The sequence below is a fragment of the Chrysoperla carnea genome, chromosome 3 (assembly GCF_905475395.1).
Source record: "Chrysoperla carnea chromosome 3, inChrCarn1.1, whole genome shotgun sequence".
NCBI lineage: Eukaryota > Metazoa > Arthropoda > Insecta > Neuroptera > Chrysopidae > Chrysoperla > Chrysoperla carnea.
In genome coordinates, this window is record NC_058339.1 from 89,692,766 (window position 1) to 89,711,491 (window position 18,726).

The window sequence follows — 18,726 nt, forward strand, 5'->3', positions numbered from 1 at the left end:
CTGTCATCAAGAAGTAGTATCTGCGAAGTTAGCTGTTTATGAGTACAAGTAGATGAAGTTAGTTGCATAATGTACAAATTGATATATCATTTCGAATTAGCGCACAACAGCCCGCTTTTATTGATATTACTTAGCGGTCGCAGCGCCTCACTTATTTTATCCATATTTCGGGGACAATATTTTCTATAGCGATCGTTCTCCTTCTTATAACCTTCATGGTAGGTACTATTCACATAAAAGAATAGAATGAATACCTTTGGTTTTACAAACTTCTCAAACAACATAAATAGACAACAATTATTTAATTAACTTAAAACCATAGAAATGTTTTTGGTATTCGTTTTCTAGGTAAAGTGAAAACTTACATCCACACATGTTGATGATGAACAAAACAAAACTCAACTATACATTTACTATTTTATTTTATATTTATCTATGTTAAGGATTGTTATTCCTACATATTTTATTTTATTTTAAAGTTCGAGTCTAGTTTACTACAATAATCATAGCAGAGAACAACAAACAGTCTAGACAATACAAAACTAGATAGATTTTGAAGAAATGTGCTAAAAATTTATATAACTTTACAAATTTATTTTTATCAATCAATGATCTCAAAATAAAATGTCAGAAGGTAATATAAAATTTGTTTTCACATGCTAGTACCTAAACCGTAAGATAGTAAGGCATTTGGATACTTAATTTTATAAATTTTACCTCAAAAGGGGGCCTAAAAATTAGTTTAGTGTTGATTAAAATAAAAATTGATTAAAAGACGGCTTAGTTTTGGATAGTTCTTTTTCCATTGAAATTAAGTATTGAATCAAATAAAAATTATGATTGTGTTTATTATGTTTATTAAAGTGCGTATTCCTTGAACAAAATCCATAATTCCGGCACCATCTGTTTTGGTTTTCGATAAATTTGATAATTTTCAAAATTATTTTCTAGAATTTTGTTTCGCTAGAAAAAGCGCATAGTAGGTACAAAATTTTTAATATTTTCAAAATATTTTTGTATTTTCAAATCAGTTTTAAGCAAAAAAGTACTCTTGTGATTTTTTCTCTAGGGGCTTAGTTTTCGAAATAGAAATTCTTGAAAAAATGAAAATGCAATATTATTCGATTTAAAAAAATTTTTTTTTTTATTTCTCACTGAGTTCGCTTAGTTAACGCAGCTCCTGATCTCAATTTTCTTTTATATTTTTGAAGAAAATAGACATCAAATTTTTGTTCTAATTTTCGCTTTCAAAGTAAGACAATGGTATTTCCAAAAAAATGGTTGAAACAAAAGTTGTTAATTTTTTTATAAGGAACATTTTTTACATTTAAATTTTTGTTCTATCATGAATGACTTACAAGATATTGTTCATTTACTTTTTACGTCCTGAGCATACTATAGAAAAATTTCAGCTAGATTTTTCAGCTCTTTTCGTTTTTGAGTTATTTTATTTAGTGACAGACAGACAAACAGGCGGATGATGGGAAATGGACTAATTAGATGATTTTATGAACACCTATACCAAAATTTTTTTCGTAGCATCAATATTGGTAAGCGTTTCAAATTGGAACTAAACTTCGTATACCTTGAAGATATATCTTTCAAAAATACAGGGTATAAAAATGATATATATATATATTTGTTTTGATTTTCGACACTAGACTGATTAAAATGTTTAATTCTAGTTGCATTATCAACTGTCGCTAAAACTGGTGCATACAAATATGAAGATGGCTGTCGATATATCGGAGATTGGAATTCTCGCGGACAAAAGCATGGTTTAGGACATTTAGAATTTGCTGATGGTACTCGATATGATGGTGGTTTCAATAATGGCCTGTGTTCCGGATTGGGTGTAATGTGTTTTCCCGATGGTGCAAAATATGAAGGTGAATTTATGCAAGGTTGGTTTCATGGCCACGGGGTATTTTGGCGTTCGGATGGTATGAAATTTGAAGGGGAATTTCGTGGTGGACGAATATGGGGTTTAGGTAAGTGAGATTCGATATTTAATCACAATGGAGAGACTCCGATGTGTAAATTATATATATTTTTATTTTTTTTGGTAGGAATTGTCACATTTAGTGATGGAAGCCATGGATTTCCACGAAATGAAGGATTTTTCCAAGATTGTCGATTAATCCGAAAAAAACGCTGTCCGGAAGTGGTACAATGTGCTCAAAAAGTTGCACTTATGGCACGAGCTCAATGTGATGCAGCTTAAACTATATTTTAAGGAATTGTAGGGCAGATTGTATGTTGAAATACTAAACATAATAATTAGTTGGAATTTTTAATTTTTTACTACTTTTCCCGAAAAGTCCTGATACGAAAATTTCCTCCAAAGCTTCTACACTTTAAGGTCCAGAGAATTTAATGAACCCTGTCTGTTTGTACAAGCGCCTATCGATGATGACGATCATAAATTGGGTTTGTGTGTTACAATAGTTTAAACCAATGAATAAAAATAATCCTTGCCTTGGTCATTTATTGGATCTTGGAATTTACTAAAAGGTTTAAACGGCAAGATTTTGCAATTTTTTTTTATCAAAAATGAGTTTCCCAAATTTGATCGTATATGGGATTTAAATAATTGTTTGAATATTGTCTTCATTTTCTTTTTTGATAAGCTCCCTTGAAATTTACTACTTTGATTAAATATTTAAAAGTCGAATATATTTCCCTTACTTCATGTTCGATGAGAAAAATTAAAATCTTTTCAAGAATATTGATAAGCATTTTCATTCTAAAATCACTGCAATGGATTTTACGAAACTTTATTTTTTATTTATATATAACTTAATATATTAATTTGCATGTGTTCACGGTTTTTTTTATTTTGACAAGTAAGTAGGACTCAAAAATTACAAAAATAAGCATTTTCACTGTTAGGCCCATTGAATTATAAACGATATCTCAGGAACTATTTTCAAAATTACCATATGCAAATTCAATTTTATCAAATTGGAGACCAACTCAAGGAATCCACTCTATCCGTTTCAAAAAATTGGAAATATCACTACAGCAACATTTTGTTTCAGATTATTTATAAGAATCGGTTTTAAATGTAATTTCGACTGAAAAAATACAAAAATCGAGCTCATTGGATAATTCTTAAAGAACTTTTTACATTCCCGTCAAAAATCCTGTCCTTAAGTTACCAAAAATTCTACATTGAAGAATTCACTGATTTTATAAAGAGTTCAGGCTGTACCTCGAGCGATAGGAGTTGATTAGATGATAAAATTAGGGAAGCTAACTTGTCAATGATATTTCCCAATATTCGCAATTTGTGGCCTGTCTAGAAAAACATAAAATGTAAATTGAAAAGTTTGGCGATAGTGGAAATCCGTTAGATTCTGACCTCGGAATCCAAGGATAGTCAATGAATCTTTATAAAAACTGTTCGATTGCATTGTTTAAAGTTTACTTAAAAAAGTTATAAACAAAAATTTGTGCGATCTTGTCCAATCGCCAACAGCTCGGAAAGTATTGACTTTTCGAAATATACTTAGAAGACTTTTTTTGCTTAGAATTCATCCTTCTAAAGATTCCCGTTATCATTTTTAACATAAACTTTTCCACCCCCGAGAAGGAGTCTCCCCCCACCCCCTGGGCAAGATCGCACAAAATTTTTTTTTAACTTCTTTAAGTAAACAATATATTAGAACAGTTTTTATAAAGATTCATTGACTATTCTTGGATTTCGAGCTTTTAACATATTTATACCTTACGGATCTCTGTTACGAGGTGCTCTAGAAATTACTATACTTTATTCCTTAAAAATAAAGTAAAAGCATTCAATTTATATATTGTATTTGCTCCCGTGTTCATTAGTAAAGATTTTATGTATTTTTATAAAGCACAAAAAAAACTTTTATAGATTAAAATAAAGGAAAAAAAAACCTTTTAAGATCATCAGTTGACTGTCAGTTGTTGAAAGTCAGTAAAAAGTACGTATGGCACAAAATCACTAAGATAGTAAATTTGATTCGGAGACATGATCAGTAAATTTACTATTTTTATTAAAATAATAATAGTCCTTTATTGACATTAACTTATTTAAGCCCGGCATCAACAATATTTGATATAAAGTCACAGTAATTCTATTACATAGTAACAATTTTGTTGTACATTATTATATTATAAAAATGATTTCGTGAATCGAAAGAATAAAATTTTGCCAGAAAATTTAGAGCAAAGTTTGTCTGACGGTTATGCGTCAATTTCGGAAATACAAGATAGCGTGCGAGAATTTGTTTGTGAAAATGTGAAAAATGAGGCAGGTATGGTTTTTATCATCTTTTAACACCATACAAAAGCTGCTGAGTTTAATGAAGGGCATAATGTTCCGACATCAGATTGGTCCTAGTTCTTCGGGTTTCTTTGATAGCCAATTTAAATCCTCAATGGTAAGAGATAGAATAACACTAAAAATAAGAAATTTATCCCCATAAAAAAAACTATAATTTTTCAGCTTGGCCATTTCTTCGAAAATCGTCAGCTTTCCAAGAAAATGATTGTTTAAAATATGTCATTATTGCATTTAATCGAAAGAAAACACGCTAACTGCGTAAAAGTATTTTGGCTAAAGGTTGTCAAGGGCAGTAGAAGACATTCGAATGTGTCTTTGACTTTGACCTACAATTATCGATAAGCTTTAAGCGTATATTCTTTCGATTAATGCAATAATGATATATTCGTAAGTCGCATTTCCTCCAAAAGCTAACGTTTGTCAAAAAAATGTTTTAAAGAAAAATTGTTAGTTTTTGTATGAGGATCAACTTTCTAGGTTAAAGTGTTCTCTCACCGTTTAGAATCTAAATTGACTATTTAAGCAACCCGAAAAACTAGGTCAAATTTGATGCGGGAATATGATATCCACCATCAAACTCTATAATTTTTGTTAAAGTAGCCATCATAGATTAAAATTGAACTGTATATCAAAAACCATTCTCAAAAATTCCAAATGCGGAATTTACCACCTTGGTGATTTTGTGCCATATAAGTAAATCTCATCACCTTATGATATGTTTTTTACCTCATCACCTTGGCATGCCGCCACTCCGCGCACCGTTACTTACTGAAAAGTTTATTTTAACAAAGTGAGAAGTGTAAAGGTAGACTTCAAATCATACAGTGGGAACAATGGTAACTGATAAGTGGAATGGATGCTAATATGCTTATATACTTCGTTGCTACCATAGATGTTTATTTTATAACTTGATCGCTAAACAATTTCTTCTTTTCTTAAGAATAGTAAAAATTTTAAAGAAATTGAGAATTGTTTAATTTTTTAAATAATATATGTTTTGAAACGAAGCAAAACAAAACGCCAAAAGTGTTGTTTTTATTAACATACTGACCAAAATGTGTCGATGTGGATTTCGATAGCTTCAACAAAGATAATAATTGTGTTTTGTAGGTTAATAAATTTGGCTGTTTTTAAGTTTAACAAATATTGTTTCGAAATTCTTTTAAAACGATCACCACCTTTCAAGCGATTCGTATTCAATGTAATGCTCTTTGTTGACTAAAACTTAGAATATCTATCAGAATAAGCTTTTATACTACATAACTTCATCAAAAAGCAAGACACGAAGGATATGAACTTTGGTGATCAAATCAACAACTTTTTAATTCACTATGTTAATTTACCTGTGATAATTAAATCATTTCACCCACTTCTCGAGTTACTAAACGGCGTGTTCGAACAAATGAGCAATAATCAAGGAAATAAATACTAAAGGAGACACCCAAGATACCCGGGCTTTCATTAAATACTTGAGAAATTTATGTTAGGATAATTTATGTAATTTTTTCGAAGTAGAAACAATGACTTTCTATAAGGAAGTTTATTCGAAATCCTACAACTTTAATATTCTTGTAGATGTGCGGTGAAAGTGTAAGTATGTATGTATGCGTTTTATTTCGAACTGATCGGATTAAATTCTTGGGAAATGTTTCAGGTGGAATAAAAAGTTATATATCAAATATGCTAACCAATGCTTAACTAACAACACATAGTGTAGAATATACTATACTTTAATTCGTCACACCATCAGATTCTTTAAGGGTTTTTGAGCACCAAGGCAAGTTTAAATAAAAAGCTTCACTTTTTTATATGAAGTTGGACTAGGTAGAATCAAAAGTAGGCATATTTAACATTGGTTTAATGGTAAAATGATATGTTTTCCTAGATTTCTCCAAAACTAATCGGTGGAAATTAAAAAAAAAATCTAGTTGCGGCCGTTTAATTAAATATGTATGAGTACTTTATATGTACAATACTTTATTATATTTATAATATAGAAAAGTAAAATGTTTTTTTGATGGAAGTATTTTTCATCAATAAAATAATAAACAAATTTCATCAAATTGACAATACTCGTTTATAATAACTTCAAAGCACCTTGATTGTACGTAATCACAATCAGGTTTAAAATTTTACAAATCATTTTATAAGCATGGAAAATTATTTTAAGATAATTGAAGCAAATTAATAGCTTTAGATAATTCGATTACATAATATATGCATAAACTAAAACGAATCTAATATTGAATTTATACACATTTTAGAAAAGAGTTTTGATTAAAAAGTAATTGAATTTGAAGGACTTTAAATTGGGATCAACAATTGAAAGTATGAATCTTAAATTACTTGTAATCTTACTAATTAATATTGTATTTGTTTCAAAAGTTAATGGTAAGTTTTCGCAAATTTGTAATTGATTCCTTGAAAACATAAAATAAACAAAAATTTAAAATTTAAAATTTAAAAAACTGAAAACTAAAAATTCGACCTTGATTTTCAATATATCTTGAAAATTGAGTCTACAAGTTATCAACACAGACGAATAGTATTTATTATCCTTGATAACTATTGTTTTAAACATTTTTCTAAAGTTAGCGTATTTTCTTTCGATTAAATACAATAATGACATATTTTTAAAACAAATTCCTAAGAAAGGTAACGATTTTCGAAAAAATATTTTGAATAAAACATTTTAATTTTTTTATGAGGAGCAACTTTTAAGTTAATTTTAGTGTCCGACTGAAGGTCGATTTTTGGCCGAAGCCGAAGCCGATTAATCGGCTATCGGCACAACCTTCGGCCGAAGCCGAAGCCGAGCCGAAGCCGAAGGTTTAAAAACATGATTTAAAACTTGAATATTAAAGTTGATCTCTAGAAGTTGATCTAGAGATTATGATCTTTAGAAGTTGATCTAGAAGTCAATCTAAAGATGATTAAAAAAATTACCTTGAAATTTATTTCAAAATAATAACATTTAGAACAATTCGTTCAATTCCGACGTTTGCTAGGAACCTTCAGCCAAAGGTTCGGCCACGGCCTGAATTCAGGCCGAAGCCGAATGTTGGAAGGTGGTTTTTCTGGCCGAAAGTGGTCGAAGCCGAAGCCGAAGCTTCGGTCGGACACTATTTAAAGTTCTATTCTATCTCTTACCTAGCAGGATCTAAATTAGAGCTACCCGGAGAACTAGGTCCAATATGATGTCAGTATTTTATATATGAAGTATATCGAGGTATACTAAGTTTAGTCCCAAGTTTTAATACCATGTATATATAAAATATATCAAGATATAGTAAGTTTAGTTCCAACTTGTAACGCTTAAAAATATTGATGCTATCAACAAAATTTTGGTACAGTTAGTTGATTTGGTATTTAGATTTAATTTATAACTGTGTATTTTGTTAGGGTCAGCTTTTTCACCACCATTTTCTAATTTCTCCTCCAAAATAATACGACAAAATGTAATCGATTCAAGAGCGGATATAACTCATCACCCGTGTATGGTAAGGAACCAAAATTATATTTTTAATATTACAATATTATACTTTGTAACTTTCTATTAAGATACCGTGGGTAAATTTCACCGAAAGTAGAGAAAGTAATCCGATAAGTTAGAGAGCTAAATATAACAGAATATGTCTAATTCAAGGTGTATATTGCAAAATAATGACAAGAAAAATACAAATCTTGCGGAAGCATTGGAAACCAAATTGATTTTATTGCTATTCTTCAGTCTTAAATTTAAAAAAAAAATGAGTAAAAAATACTTCTCAAAGATCAGATAATTTTCTCTGAGAAATATTTCTCTTTTTTGTTTAAACTAGGAGTGTCAGGATAAAAAAAGATAGTCAGTCATTGGGACTGTCGACAGAAATAAAAAGTTAAAACTTTGGAATAGCTGTGATCTTTTTTTAAATTTTTAAATCAATGATAGAAGGTGTAATTTATTAAAATTTCATAGATTCAAATTATTATTATAGTGTGTATAAAAAAACTATTTTAAATAATAAAAAAAAGCAACAATACGCAGTGATTCAAGCGATCTCCCATCCTAGAACCAAGTGTGCTCACTGTTGCTTAACTTCAACGATCGGGTGTGAATCATTGCTATCAATGTGGTATGTATGGAGCGTGACGATGACACGAGTTCCATTATTCTTGTTCACCCAACAAGTGTTCAACGTGACTAAAAAACCTTTCACTTAAAAAAAATTGCATTTGTACAATTAGTGATACGTTCTAGCGATCTAATAAAAATCTCATTCCCCCCTCCCTTCGACACTCATCTAAAATTCGCATGTCGTTGTGACCTCACTGAAAGTAGCTTATTTAGACTCGTTCTTAAAACAGGTATGATATTTTAAAGTAGTTTCTTTTTTGCACACTCACGATTTTTAAAACACAGTCATTTGTTTGATTTTTTTTGCTTTAAATTTTACAAAACTAATCATATCAGGTTCAAGTGTATGTGCTACGAAGACAAGAAGAAGGTTTCGCCGGTGTAGATGATTGGCATTTTGTATGCGGTGGAGCCTTGATTCAGCCTATGGTGGTATTAACTGCTCAAAGCTGTGTTTATGAAACATTATTTTATGCTGTTGATGCTGGAACACATGAAACTCATAGCTGTGAACATTTTAATTATGTAACTAATAAAAGGATGCATCCTTTATACATACCGGGGCAGCCTGATTACAATGTGGCAATGCTTAAGGTATGTAAAAGACTTGAATCCGCACAAATTAATTATTAACTTACTGGTAGGAACAATGAAGGACAAGCGAAAAACTTCTAACATGAAGCTTTTTTTGGAAAAAGTTCCACACTTTCTCGAAGTATCACAAAGTCGGTCGAGGAACTTTTCTTGGAAATATATTTTCGTCAAATCGATTGCTATAGTATCTAACAACCTTTGGAAAAATGTTTTAAACAAAATTGGTTGTTGTTTTTATAAAATCAAACTTTGTGGTTTCTACTTTTTCCTTATCATTACGAAAAATATAACATAAAGACACGTGCGTATAAGCACAAATTTCCGTTGAAAGAATAATAACTTAACTTCTATCAGAAGGAAATAAATGTATTTCTATAGCCCATGTTAAATTAAAATCGGAGTGCGATGTCTTTCTCCGAGTAAAACAACTTTTACTCCGACCAAAGTTTTCCCCTATAACGCTTCTATTCATCTCGATTATTTAAAATTTGAAATGTGTTTTTCGTTATACATATATTCAACTTTTATGTTTTGTTAGGTGGAAAGGCCATTCGATTTATCATCGAAAGTTGGCCTTTGTATTATATGCTATACTCAGGATTGGGAAAATATTATGGAGTTTTCAAGGTGAGCCATTTAACTCGATATATCTTAAAAATTTCCTAAAATACATCAGCTACAAAAACTAGTTCGGATAAAAATTGTTAAGTTTGAGATGAGACAAAATATTTTCACCGGGAATTTGATCTGTGTTTTCAGGATCACATCAGGAAGTATGTGCATTATCAAGCTCATATACGGCGTGTTAGAAAAATAACGAAATAGCAAAATAATTTATGTATATTCTAGTTAGTTATCGAAGAATGTACTAAACAGATTCTTTCTTTTATAATGCTTTTATAATTATAACCAACCTTGAAATTTAACTTATTTCCATACAAGAAAAAATAAATTCAAGTTCCATTTCTGACAAATCTACTAAGCTGCTGTTCATTTTCAGAATGTATACAATTCTTCTAGGTCTACAACTTTACTATGCAACTGTTTCTTCTAAATATTTTTTTTAAATTTAGTTATTATTGTAACAACAGTCAATCTGTTCATAATATTTTTTCAACAGTTCGGTAAAACAAGGTTTTCCTTTCTAAATTTTCCGAATTCTTTGTTTTTATTAAATATTGTTTTTATAGAGAGAGCATTCCTAAATGAAGTTTTCAAGTTATACATGAATATATATCGACTCGTTGCCTGTTGTTTTTAAAGTCATATTTCTACGAATGCATTCGATTTTCGAAAAATAGTTTCAAATTAATGAAGAAAAAGCTTTCAAAAAATTATTGATATTTCATATGATAATATTTCAAATAAAAATGATAATTTAAAGTTTCATTTTTAACCAAACTGCCGGTTATTCTATGGAAGCTATTCGGTGGAAGCTTGGTTTGAAAGTGTTATTTTATCTCTTACTGATTATGAGTTGACTCTTAAGTGATCCTGATTATCAATACCAAATTCAAGGTCAAAATAAGATGACTACCATCAATCTCAATTATTGTTCCGCGATCTCGTATGTAGGGTTTCGTAACCGAACATTTACCAACGGAACCGTATTACTAAGACTCCGTACCGTCGTACAAATACTTTACAAATTCTACTTATTGTTTGGTATACTGAGTGCATCTCTTAATTCTTTTGCAAAAGTATTTAAAAAGTACATAATGTAACATCGTGTACGATGGTCCGGAACCGTTGGTGAAACTGATGTATTTTATGAATTTTTTTAGTATAAATTAAAATAACTAACTTATTTAATTTGTATTTTTACATTCAGTCAACTCAAAATAGAAGGAATGGCAGTAGGATGGCGTAGTGGAAAATTACGAAATTACGTGGCTACGGTAAGTGAATTTCTTTTTACACGTCTTTAGGAGCATTGTGAAAGAAAAATTATTAAGAGTTAATTTTTACGATGCGCGCGTACAGAGTGGCGATATATACAACGTGTCTACTTAAGTTGGCTCCATATGGAAAACTTTTCTTTTATATCGTTTACGTTTATCGTTATCGTTTACGAAAAAAGCTTTTTTTTATAAAAATTTCTGCTTTTGAAAGTAAGCTGATCAATTTTAACATCGAATGTTCAGGATGTCCCCAGAATTTGAAAAAGTTCAATAGGAATGTTAATAGTCGTTTTGAAATGTAGATCATTTAGAACAGATAATAAGGAAAACGATTCAAGAAATCTCTCCGGAGATATCTAGGAGTGTATTATACGAATTTTGTAAAATAATAATTACATGTGTGAAACGCGAAGGTTAAGGCAAAAACGAACTGCCTTGGGCTTAATGAAATTTTTTCTGACTCCACTGTATCTGGTACTGTATAAAATTTGAGAAAATTAACAGGATTTTCGAGAAAAAAAAAATGATTACCTATAACATATCCGAATTTCAAAGCGATAGAGTAAGGGATATAATCGCAGTGCTTGAAATTCAGTTGTAACTTTAACCATTATTATCTTGAAAACCGCTTTTCTTTATAAATTATTTTCCCGCCAATGAAAATTTAAGTGGGTTCTTCAGGAAAATATAAAGTTTCAAGCCAATCAATAATGTTTAAAATTTGTACATGAGAGCCTTAATCAAACAATAGAATTCTATAAATATATATTCCAAATTTTTCGTTCTATTTTATTCATTCACTTCGCTGAAACTTCCTCACTTCGCTGGGCTTAAAAGTAAAGACCACCGCATTATAATCGCCACCTTTCTTGCTCTCACTTATCTCCGTTCCATAGCACTGGAAATAGGGTAGAGATTGTTTTACACAGGTCAAATACATGAACATGTTTCAATTTTTTTGAAATGTTATATAGTCTTGATTCATTGAGTGTATCAGAAAAGGTGGCCATGAATTTATCTAGTTCAGAATTTTTACAGAAATCTTTAACTTACGGTTCAAAATACTGCTAATAGATGGCGTAGTGAAAGGTCATAGACTAAATTAATTTTTTTTTAATTTTTATTTAGTTTTAATATTATTTCTTTATAAATTATAGCTTACCTTCGCAGTCGCTAATGACCCAGACGTTAAAAGCGACTTAAAAGAAAATAAAAAAATTAAAAAATTATAGCCTAGTTTTTTCGTGAAAGCGTAACAAACACACAAACAAACAAACATCCATACTTTCACATTCATAATATATAGGGTTGTTCCTACTTACCTACGTATCTTGAAATCTTTGTGCAACGCCAAATATTTAACAATTTATTTGTTTTTTGTTCATTCAGGAACTTCATCATGGATATTTTGATATTTTAAGGAGATCTGCATGCGTTCATCGTATTAAAGAATACTTTCCATTGTCTGGCAGTGATCAAAACCAAGCTTTTTGTACTGTTTTCTGTTTATGTAAAGAAGAGATGTCGTATCAGAAAATACCAAATGTGTGTTACAGAGAAAATGGTGCACTGCTTTTTGTAGGAAAATATTTATGGGGTATTTCATCAATTCTCGGAGATGGTAATAGTTGTAAACAAACCACGACTTTCTTGTTTACAAAATTGGTTTATTATGGTATTGCGCATTGGATAGAAGCTATTAAGACAGAATTTAAAACTCTTCAGCCTCGACCCACATCATGGTTGAAAGATTCCGAGACTCCCATGCCAAATGCTTGTGAACGAAATACACCAATAGAAAATACCAAAGAGTATTATTGGGGTTGAAATCTCAAATTGTTGAAACATATTTCAGATATAATCAAGTATATTTGTATTTTTTATGATAATAAATGATAAAATTTTGTTGTTGACACCATATAATACTGCGATACTTAAGTTTCATTAGGTTCCCATTGCGAAAAAAAAGCTTAACTGTGGGGCTACATCATTAAACATAAAAAAACTTTGGTTTTTTACTTTTACGCGTCAAAAATTAGTCAAATTGACGTATAAATTTTATCTATTATGGTATTTTTAAAGCATTAAAAAACATTTACGTGATACAAATATTATTTTTATTCATATCTTAGATTTAAATTCAATAAATATAAATTAGTTGTTAACTTGACTAGTCATGTGACGGCCGAACTAATTTAGGGTCATATTTTCCCCTTACAAATTATTCAATTCACAAACTAACAAAAAGTCAGTTGAAAAAGCATGATATTTCGGTAGAAAAAAGTAACTGAACGTACATAAAAATGGCTATAAAAATGCGAAAAACCTTAAAGAACGCAAAGAAAAATATTATTCCTAAAATACGAGGAATAGAGGCTGAAAAATTACTATTCCGATTATTCCGACAAATTCGTTAATTTACTGCTAATGTTTATGTTCAATTTTTAAAATCATTTCCTTAGCTGCATGAATAAATGTGATAGAATGCATATATGTACATTTAGCAATGTGTATAAGAAAGATATTATGATAGTCTAGTCACTAAATCTAGTTTACATTACTAAGTAATGAAGAATTTAAGATCACCGATATATCTACAAATATTAGACTAAAAAAAGTTATAAATATAAGATTTTGGTTCTATAAATCTTTATTGTATGTGAACCGATGATTCTAAAATCAAAATTTCAACAATTCAACACAACGCTAATATTTTTTAAGTTTTGCGAAGTACATATATATACAGAGAAGTCATGCCAAAATAATTTAAAATGGATTCAAGGATGCAAAAAAAAATATATTAAGTTGTTGGTTAAACCATAACCGGGCAATAATTGGAATTACATGTATAGATATAGGTAGTGTCCCATTCGGTCTCCCCCCTCCCTAGCTGAAAATTTCATTAAAGAAGCGTATTTGAAAAAATTTTAGTAAAATTTGTTGCTACTTGGAGGTCTTTACCACATTTCAAGGTCTTTGTTATTGGCGTCACATTTGCTTCGCCTTTCAATAGAAACCTGGCATTACCTTAATAAATGGCATCCATCTAACCGAATAAAAGCAGAAATAAACTACTTCATCAACCTCTGAAGATGAGATATCTCAGTACTCCATTAACCAGGAATAATAAAAACCATTTTTATAAGCATGCTAATATTTCGAGTAAGTAAAAACTAATACCATTGACTACGGCTAATTATTATCGTTGACTAATTTAGTTACGATCTAAAAGCGGAAACCAAAACAAATTGGTATAATTTTGTATTCATACAGTTTTGGATATAAGTAATTTATAGATTATTTCTTAACTGTGTTTTTTTCAATACAAATTTAAAATGATGGACTTTAAACGACAGTTATTTCTATTTCTTAACATTGCCTTTGTTTCAAAAGTAGTTGGTAAGTTTTCAAAATTTATTTATGGTTTTAAAAAATTTTCTTCTTTTCTACATTTATACTTATTTGCTAAATTATTTATTTAAATTTAAGGGATCGATTTCTTAATACCAATATCAAATTCCACTTTCAAAATACAACGACAACAAGACAAACCCAGAGCGAGAATCGAAGACCATCCATATGCGGTAAAAAAAAAACACAATTGTATATACTAGCTTAATGTTACCATACACAGTAAAACTTTTACTTGGCTGTTGATGTTCTTATAACAAGTAAATATGTCTTGAATCAAGGATCTCGAAGCTTAACTCAAGAAAATTGGTATTTGAATGTTTATAAATTTCCTTGAACCAAGAAAGTTTTTACTTGCAATTATTACTTTATTTTACAGTGTATACTAATCATAGGTATTAAACCATTTAATTTTCGAGGTTTGGTTTTTATCAAAATACAAGTATTTTACTCGAAAAGCATGTTTTATTGAGAAAATTTCTTCAAGTAAAATTTGTTATATTGAAAGTTATAGGGTGAGGGTCTGAGAGACTTATTTCATAATTTATTTCGACTGCACTTCTTTATCATCTCAGACCGTCAAAACTTATGGAGGGCTTTTATTTCAATTCGATTCAATTTATTCATTCTTTTCTAAGAGTCTAAGGTTCAAAGCAACAATTCGTCTAGAGAATATGGACAAATATTCAATAAATACTTTTTTTAATGCGGCTACAAAATTCGATCCATATTTCTTCATTATAGAATTGATTGTTTTACATTTTATAAAATTATACAGACGAATAGCTTGATTTCGAGATCAAAAACCGATTTAATGAGATGTCGTTAAATTTTTTTAACGGCTTTTACAAGCAAAGTACCTTGGAATATGTTAGGCCAAAATGGAGAGTAAAGCCGTCATGTTTATCTTGACGTCAGATATTCTATTATACTTTGCTGGTCAAGAGAAATTTACCTCAATATCACAACAAGTAAATTTCATCCACCAGTTCGGATCTCTGCTTTTGTGAACAGTCCAAATATGAAAATTGATTTGATTGTATAAAATTATTTCTGCCTAAAATGTGTGCGTATTAATAATTATTTGAATTTCCTAAATACCAGGTTCAAATTTATAAACGTGAAGGAGAAGATACAGGAAATCCATACTGGCAGTATACATGCACTGGAGCCTTAATAGCACCTCAGATAATAATAACTGCTGCGCATTGTGTATATGTCACGAAATATTATGGTGTTAATGCTGGCGAAAATATAACGTATAATTTTCTGAATTGGAGACTTGTTGTTAACAAAAGATTGCATCCATTATTCGAGAATATTGATCAAACTGAATACAATGTTGCATTGCTTAAGGTAAATAGGAAAAGGTGCAGTATCAAGAAACAAAATTTACATTTATGTATTTTTTGAAGTCTTAAATTAAAATATCACAATCAAAATGCATTTTTTGCTATAAAAAAACTATGAAATTAATCGTAACATTATGCAGTTTGCGATAATATTTAGTCTTCGTTTTTGGAATTTCTGTACCATCGGATAACAAATTAGGTATTTTTACGTTTATGGTGTGCGCTTATAGTTTTATACAGACTTTTAGAACAAATATGGCAGACTTGCCTCTAAACATATTCTGTTTTAATCCATTTTCTACTCCTCTATATAGGTACTTACACAAATACGCTTTTGCCTACTAAGAATTAAACGGTTGAATAAAGTTTCAAATGATTAATCATGATATGTAGATAACAAAACACAAAATTAATTTTTATAAAATCCCAGAATTATTATTATTTAAAAAACATAAATTATTTAAAATTATACATCCGATCACGTTACAGCAAACACCAATCAGATGTACTTTGAAGGAACTACGTCACGCCATATGAATACCTATGAAAGCTTACAAATACAAAAAGATAAACTTGCAAGTACTTGTAACTTGCATAAACAAAAATGATTGTATGTCAAGTACTGTCATTCAAGACGCCATGGTAGTCTACACTATTTTAGAAGTAAATTTGACTTGGTTTTTTTAAATACAAAATACTTACTGTAAAAAGTATTTTTTTTTAAATAATACTTTATTGGTGTTAATCAGATACTAATTCTGTAACGCATAAACCAATTTTTCAAATTTAGGACAAAAGCCTGGTAATAAATTGTTCAGATAATTTTTTGTTTTTGTTTCTTTAGTTTTTATTAAATTTTTTTCAGTTGGAAAGGTCATATACGTACACAGATAAAATTAAACGTATCTGTATATGTTGGAACTGCGATTGGGAGTATAAGGCACATATCAAATTCAATATATCTGGAGAAATAGTTGGATGGATGGAGGTAAGCCAGATTGTTTCGATTGTTTCTAAAGTACTTGATACGCCAATCTGAGCTAGAATTTCATAAATATACCAATTTCAGAGGCTAAGTAACTTCTGTTTGCATTGTGAACACTATGTCGAAATTTGGCCTAGGTATTTATATTATCCTTCTTTCCAATTTCCAATATTCTGCTTGCTGCACTTAGAATATACTTATTTTTCGCAGAAATTGAGTTAAACAAGTGAAAACAAACAACTTACTGAGTTAATTGTTGAAATACCATGCATAGCCAGTGTTGATTTCTTTATACATAACACATACATGCATGTGACCCACCTGATATTCAAGTATAGATAGAACATACTATAAAATTTCCGCCTAATTTGCGCGATGTTTACAAACAAATGTTTCAAACAAAAGTTTTTTATTCTTTTATAAGGAACATTTTTTACATTTAAATTTTTGTTCTATCTCCAACGGTTTACAAGATGGGTCCTACGGACCCAAGACCCAATTGACCTATAATGTCCTGAGTACGCTGTAAAAATTTTAGCTCGATATCTTTTTTCGTTTTTGAGTTATCGTGTACACCGACGGACGGACGGACGGACAACCGGAAATGGACTAATTAGGTGATTCTATGAACACCTATATGAAAAATTTGGTGGGTAGCATCAATATTTTTAAGCGTTACAAACTTGGGACTAAACTAAGTATACCTTGCATATTACATATATGCATGGTATAAAAATTTAAATGTAAAGAAAGAGAAAGAACAAAAGTTTAGATGTAAAAATGTTCCTTATAAGAAAATATACAACTTTTGTTTGAAACATTTTTTCACTGTGTACCCGTGAGGGAGCAAATTAGGTTATAAACAAAATATACAGGTATTGTATATTTTTAAATTTGTACGTTACATGGTTTTTATCCCACTGAGGCAATGAGAAGAAAGATACTCTTATTACTTTGTGTGTAAGAGTGGCTACCTTTCTTTACTTACTAAGCCAATGGTCTCTTTTTACTTGTGATGAAATTCTGTGCCAGTGAGTGTATTTTAAATCCTTTTTTTGTTTGTTAAGAATGGCAGACAGGGCAGTGTGATCGAAAAGGTAAAACTAGAAGTTACAAACAGAAATATTTGCTCAAACCTTTGGAAAACTCATTCTACCATCTTTGAGGGATCCTTACAACATCAAATGCATGAACATCGTATATGTTCTGGTTTTTGCTTAAAAACACCAGATTATACAGTAGAAAATGGAGGCTCGTCTGAGAAAATTTGTGGTCCTTCAATTGGTGCACTGTTTGTCAAGAACAACCAGTTATTTGGAATTGAATCACGAATATTATATCAAGAAAAGGGACATGCCACTTGTCAAAACGCCAATTATTGGTTTCATTCAAAATTATCATATTATGGAGTAGCGCATTGGATTGAGGCCACAAGAAAGGAACTTCAAAGATCCATACCAAATCTGAACGGATGAATGAATAATTCCCAAAAAGCTTTCCTTAATTTTTTCTATTTTTCCAATTTTTATGTTTATATTTAGGACATATTTTGGAAACAAATAAATTTGTCTTTTCAATTATTTACTTATTTTTTTGTTTTTAACTAAATGATGATTTAAAATACTTTTTAAAGGGTAAGCTATTATTGCTCTAAATCATAAAAAAATTAAACATTTTCTCCTAAACAACTGCCCTTTAAACCGCCTAAAAATTGTTCGAGACTCTAATCTTGACAAAACGGACAACAACAATTTTTGAATTCCTTTAAACAACAATTCCAACCTACTCGAAAATTAACACGATTTGAAGAATCTTTTTTTATTGTATTTTTTTGAAATAGGATCTGAACTTTGAGTTTAATTTTACAGCTCTTCCATCATATTCATACTATTTTGAAATAGTTTTGTACTTTTCGTAAATAAATCCCTATAATAAAAAAATTTTCGCCAAGAAATACTGTGCAAATATTAAGCTTTTAATCACAAATAATAAAATTTCCCCTGCTCTACCTTACATTAAAATTTTGAGCGAAATTGGAACACACATTTTCT

General features: G+C 29.9%; 3 protein-coding genes across 3 annotated transcripts; all 3 read left to right on the top strand.

Moving 5' to 3' along the window:
• Positions 1–449: 449 nt before the first annotated feature.
• Positions 450–2,295, top strand: LOC123295572 (MORN repeat-containing protein 4 homolog). The gene is made up of 3 exons (XM_044876973.1): positions 450–634; positions 1,686–1,991; positions 2,070–2,295. Exons 1-3 carry the CDS (start codon positions 625–627, stop codon positions 2,222–2,224), a joined length of 471 nt encoding a protein of 156 aa, XP_044732908.1. The 5' UTR covers positions 450–624; the 3' UTR covers positions 2,225–2,295.
• A 4,290-nt stretch (positions 2,296–6,585) lies between these two features.
• On the top strand, positions 6,586–12,754 carry LOC123296337. Its single transcript, XM_044877799.1, has 6 exons — positions 6,586–6,706; positions 7,718–7,815; positions 8,769–9,026; positions 9,565–9,653; positions 10,858–10,924; positions 12,317–12,754. The coding sequence occupies exons 1-6, from the start codon at positions 6,646–6,648 to the stop codon at positions 12,752–12,754; spliced, it is 1,011 nt and encodes a 336-aa protein (XP_044733734.1). The 5' UTR covers positions 6,586–6,645.
• A 1,493-nt stretch (positions 12,755–14,247) lies between these two features.
• Positions 14,248–18,150, top strand: LOC123296338 (trypsin-like). Its single transcript, XM_044877800.1, has 5 exons — positions 14,248–14,326; positions 14,417–14,511; positions 15,443–15,694; positions 16,556–16,678; positions 17,743–18,150. Exons 1-5 carry the CDS (start codon positions 14,263–14,265, stop codon positions 18,148–18,150), a joined length of 942 nt encoding a protein of 313 aa, XP_044733735.1. The 5' UTR covers positions 14,248–14,262.
• Positions 18,151–18,726: the final 576 nt, after the last annotated feature.

What these genes read in the sequence shown, in the direction of transcription:
- LOC123295572 (XM_044876973.1), top strand. An exon ending in TGGACGAATATGGGGTTTAG is followed by an intron (nt 1,992 to 2,069) that starts GTAAGTGAGATT and finishes TTTTTTTGGTAG; the next exon opens with GAATTGTCACATTTAGTGAT.
- LOC123296337 (XM_044877799.1), top strand. Translation starts at nt 6,646, where the DNA reads ATGAATCTTAAATTACTTGTAATCTTACTAATTAATATTGTATTTGTT. An exon ending in TAACTCATCACCCGTGTATG is followed by an intron (nt 7,816 to 8,768) that starts GTAAGGAACCAA and finishes TAATCATATCAG; the next exon opens with GTTCAAGTGTATGTGCTACG. An exon ending in TACGAAATTACGTGGCTACG is followed by an intron (nt 10,925 to 12,316) that starts GTAAGTGAATTT and finishes TTGTTCATTCAG; the next exon opens with GAACTTCATCATGGATATTT.
- LOC123296338 (XM_044877800.1), top strand. Translation starts at nt 14,263, where the DNA reads ATGATGGACTTTAAACGACAGTTATTTCTATTTCTTAACATTGCCTTT. An exon ending in CTTTGTTTCAAAAGTAGTTG is followed by an intron (nt 14,327 to 14,416) that starts GTAAGTTTTCAA and finishes TTTAAATTTAAG; the next exon opens with GGATCGATTTCTTAATACCA. An exon ending in TCGAAGACCATCCATATGCG is followed by an intron (nt 14,512 to 15,442) that starts GTAAAAAAAAAA and finishes CCTAAATACCAG; the next exon opens with GTTCAAATTTATAAACGTGA.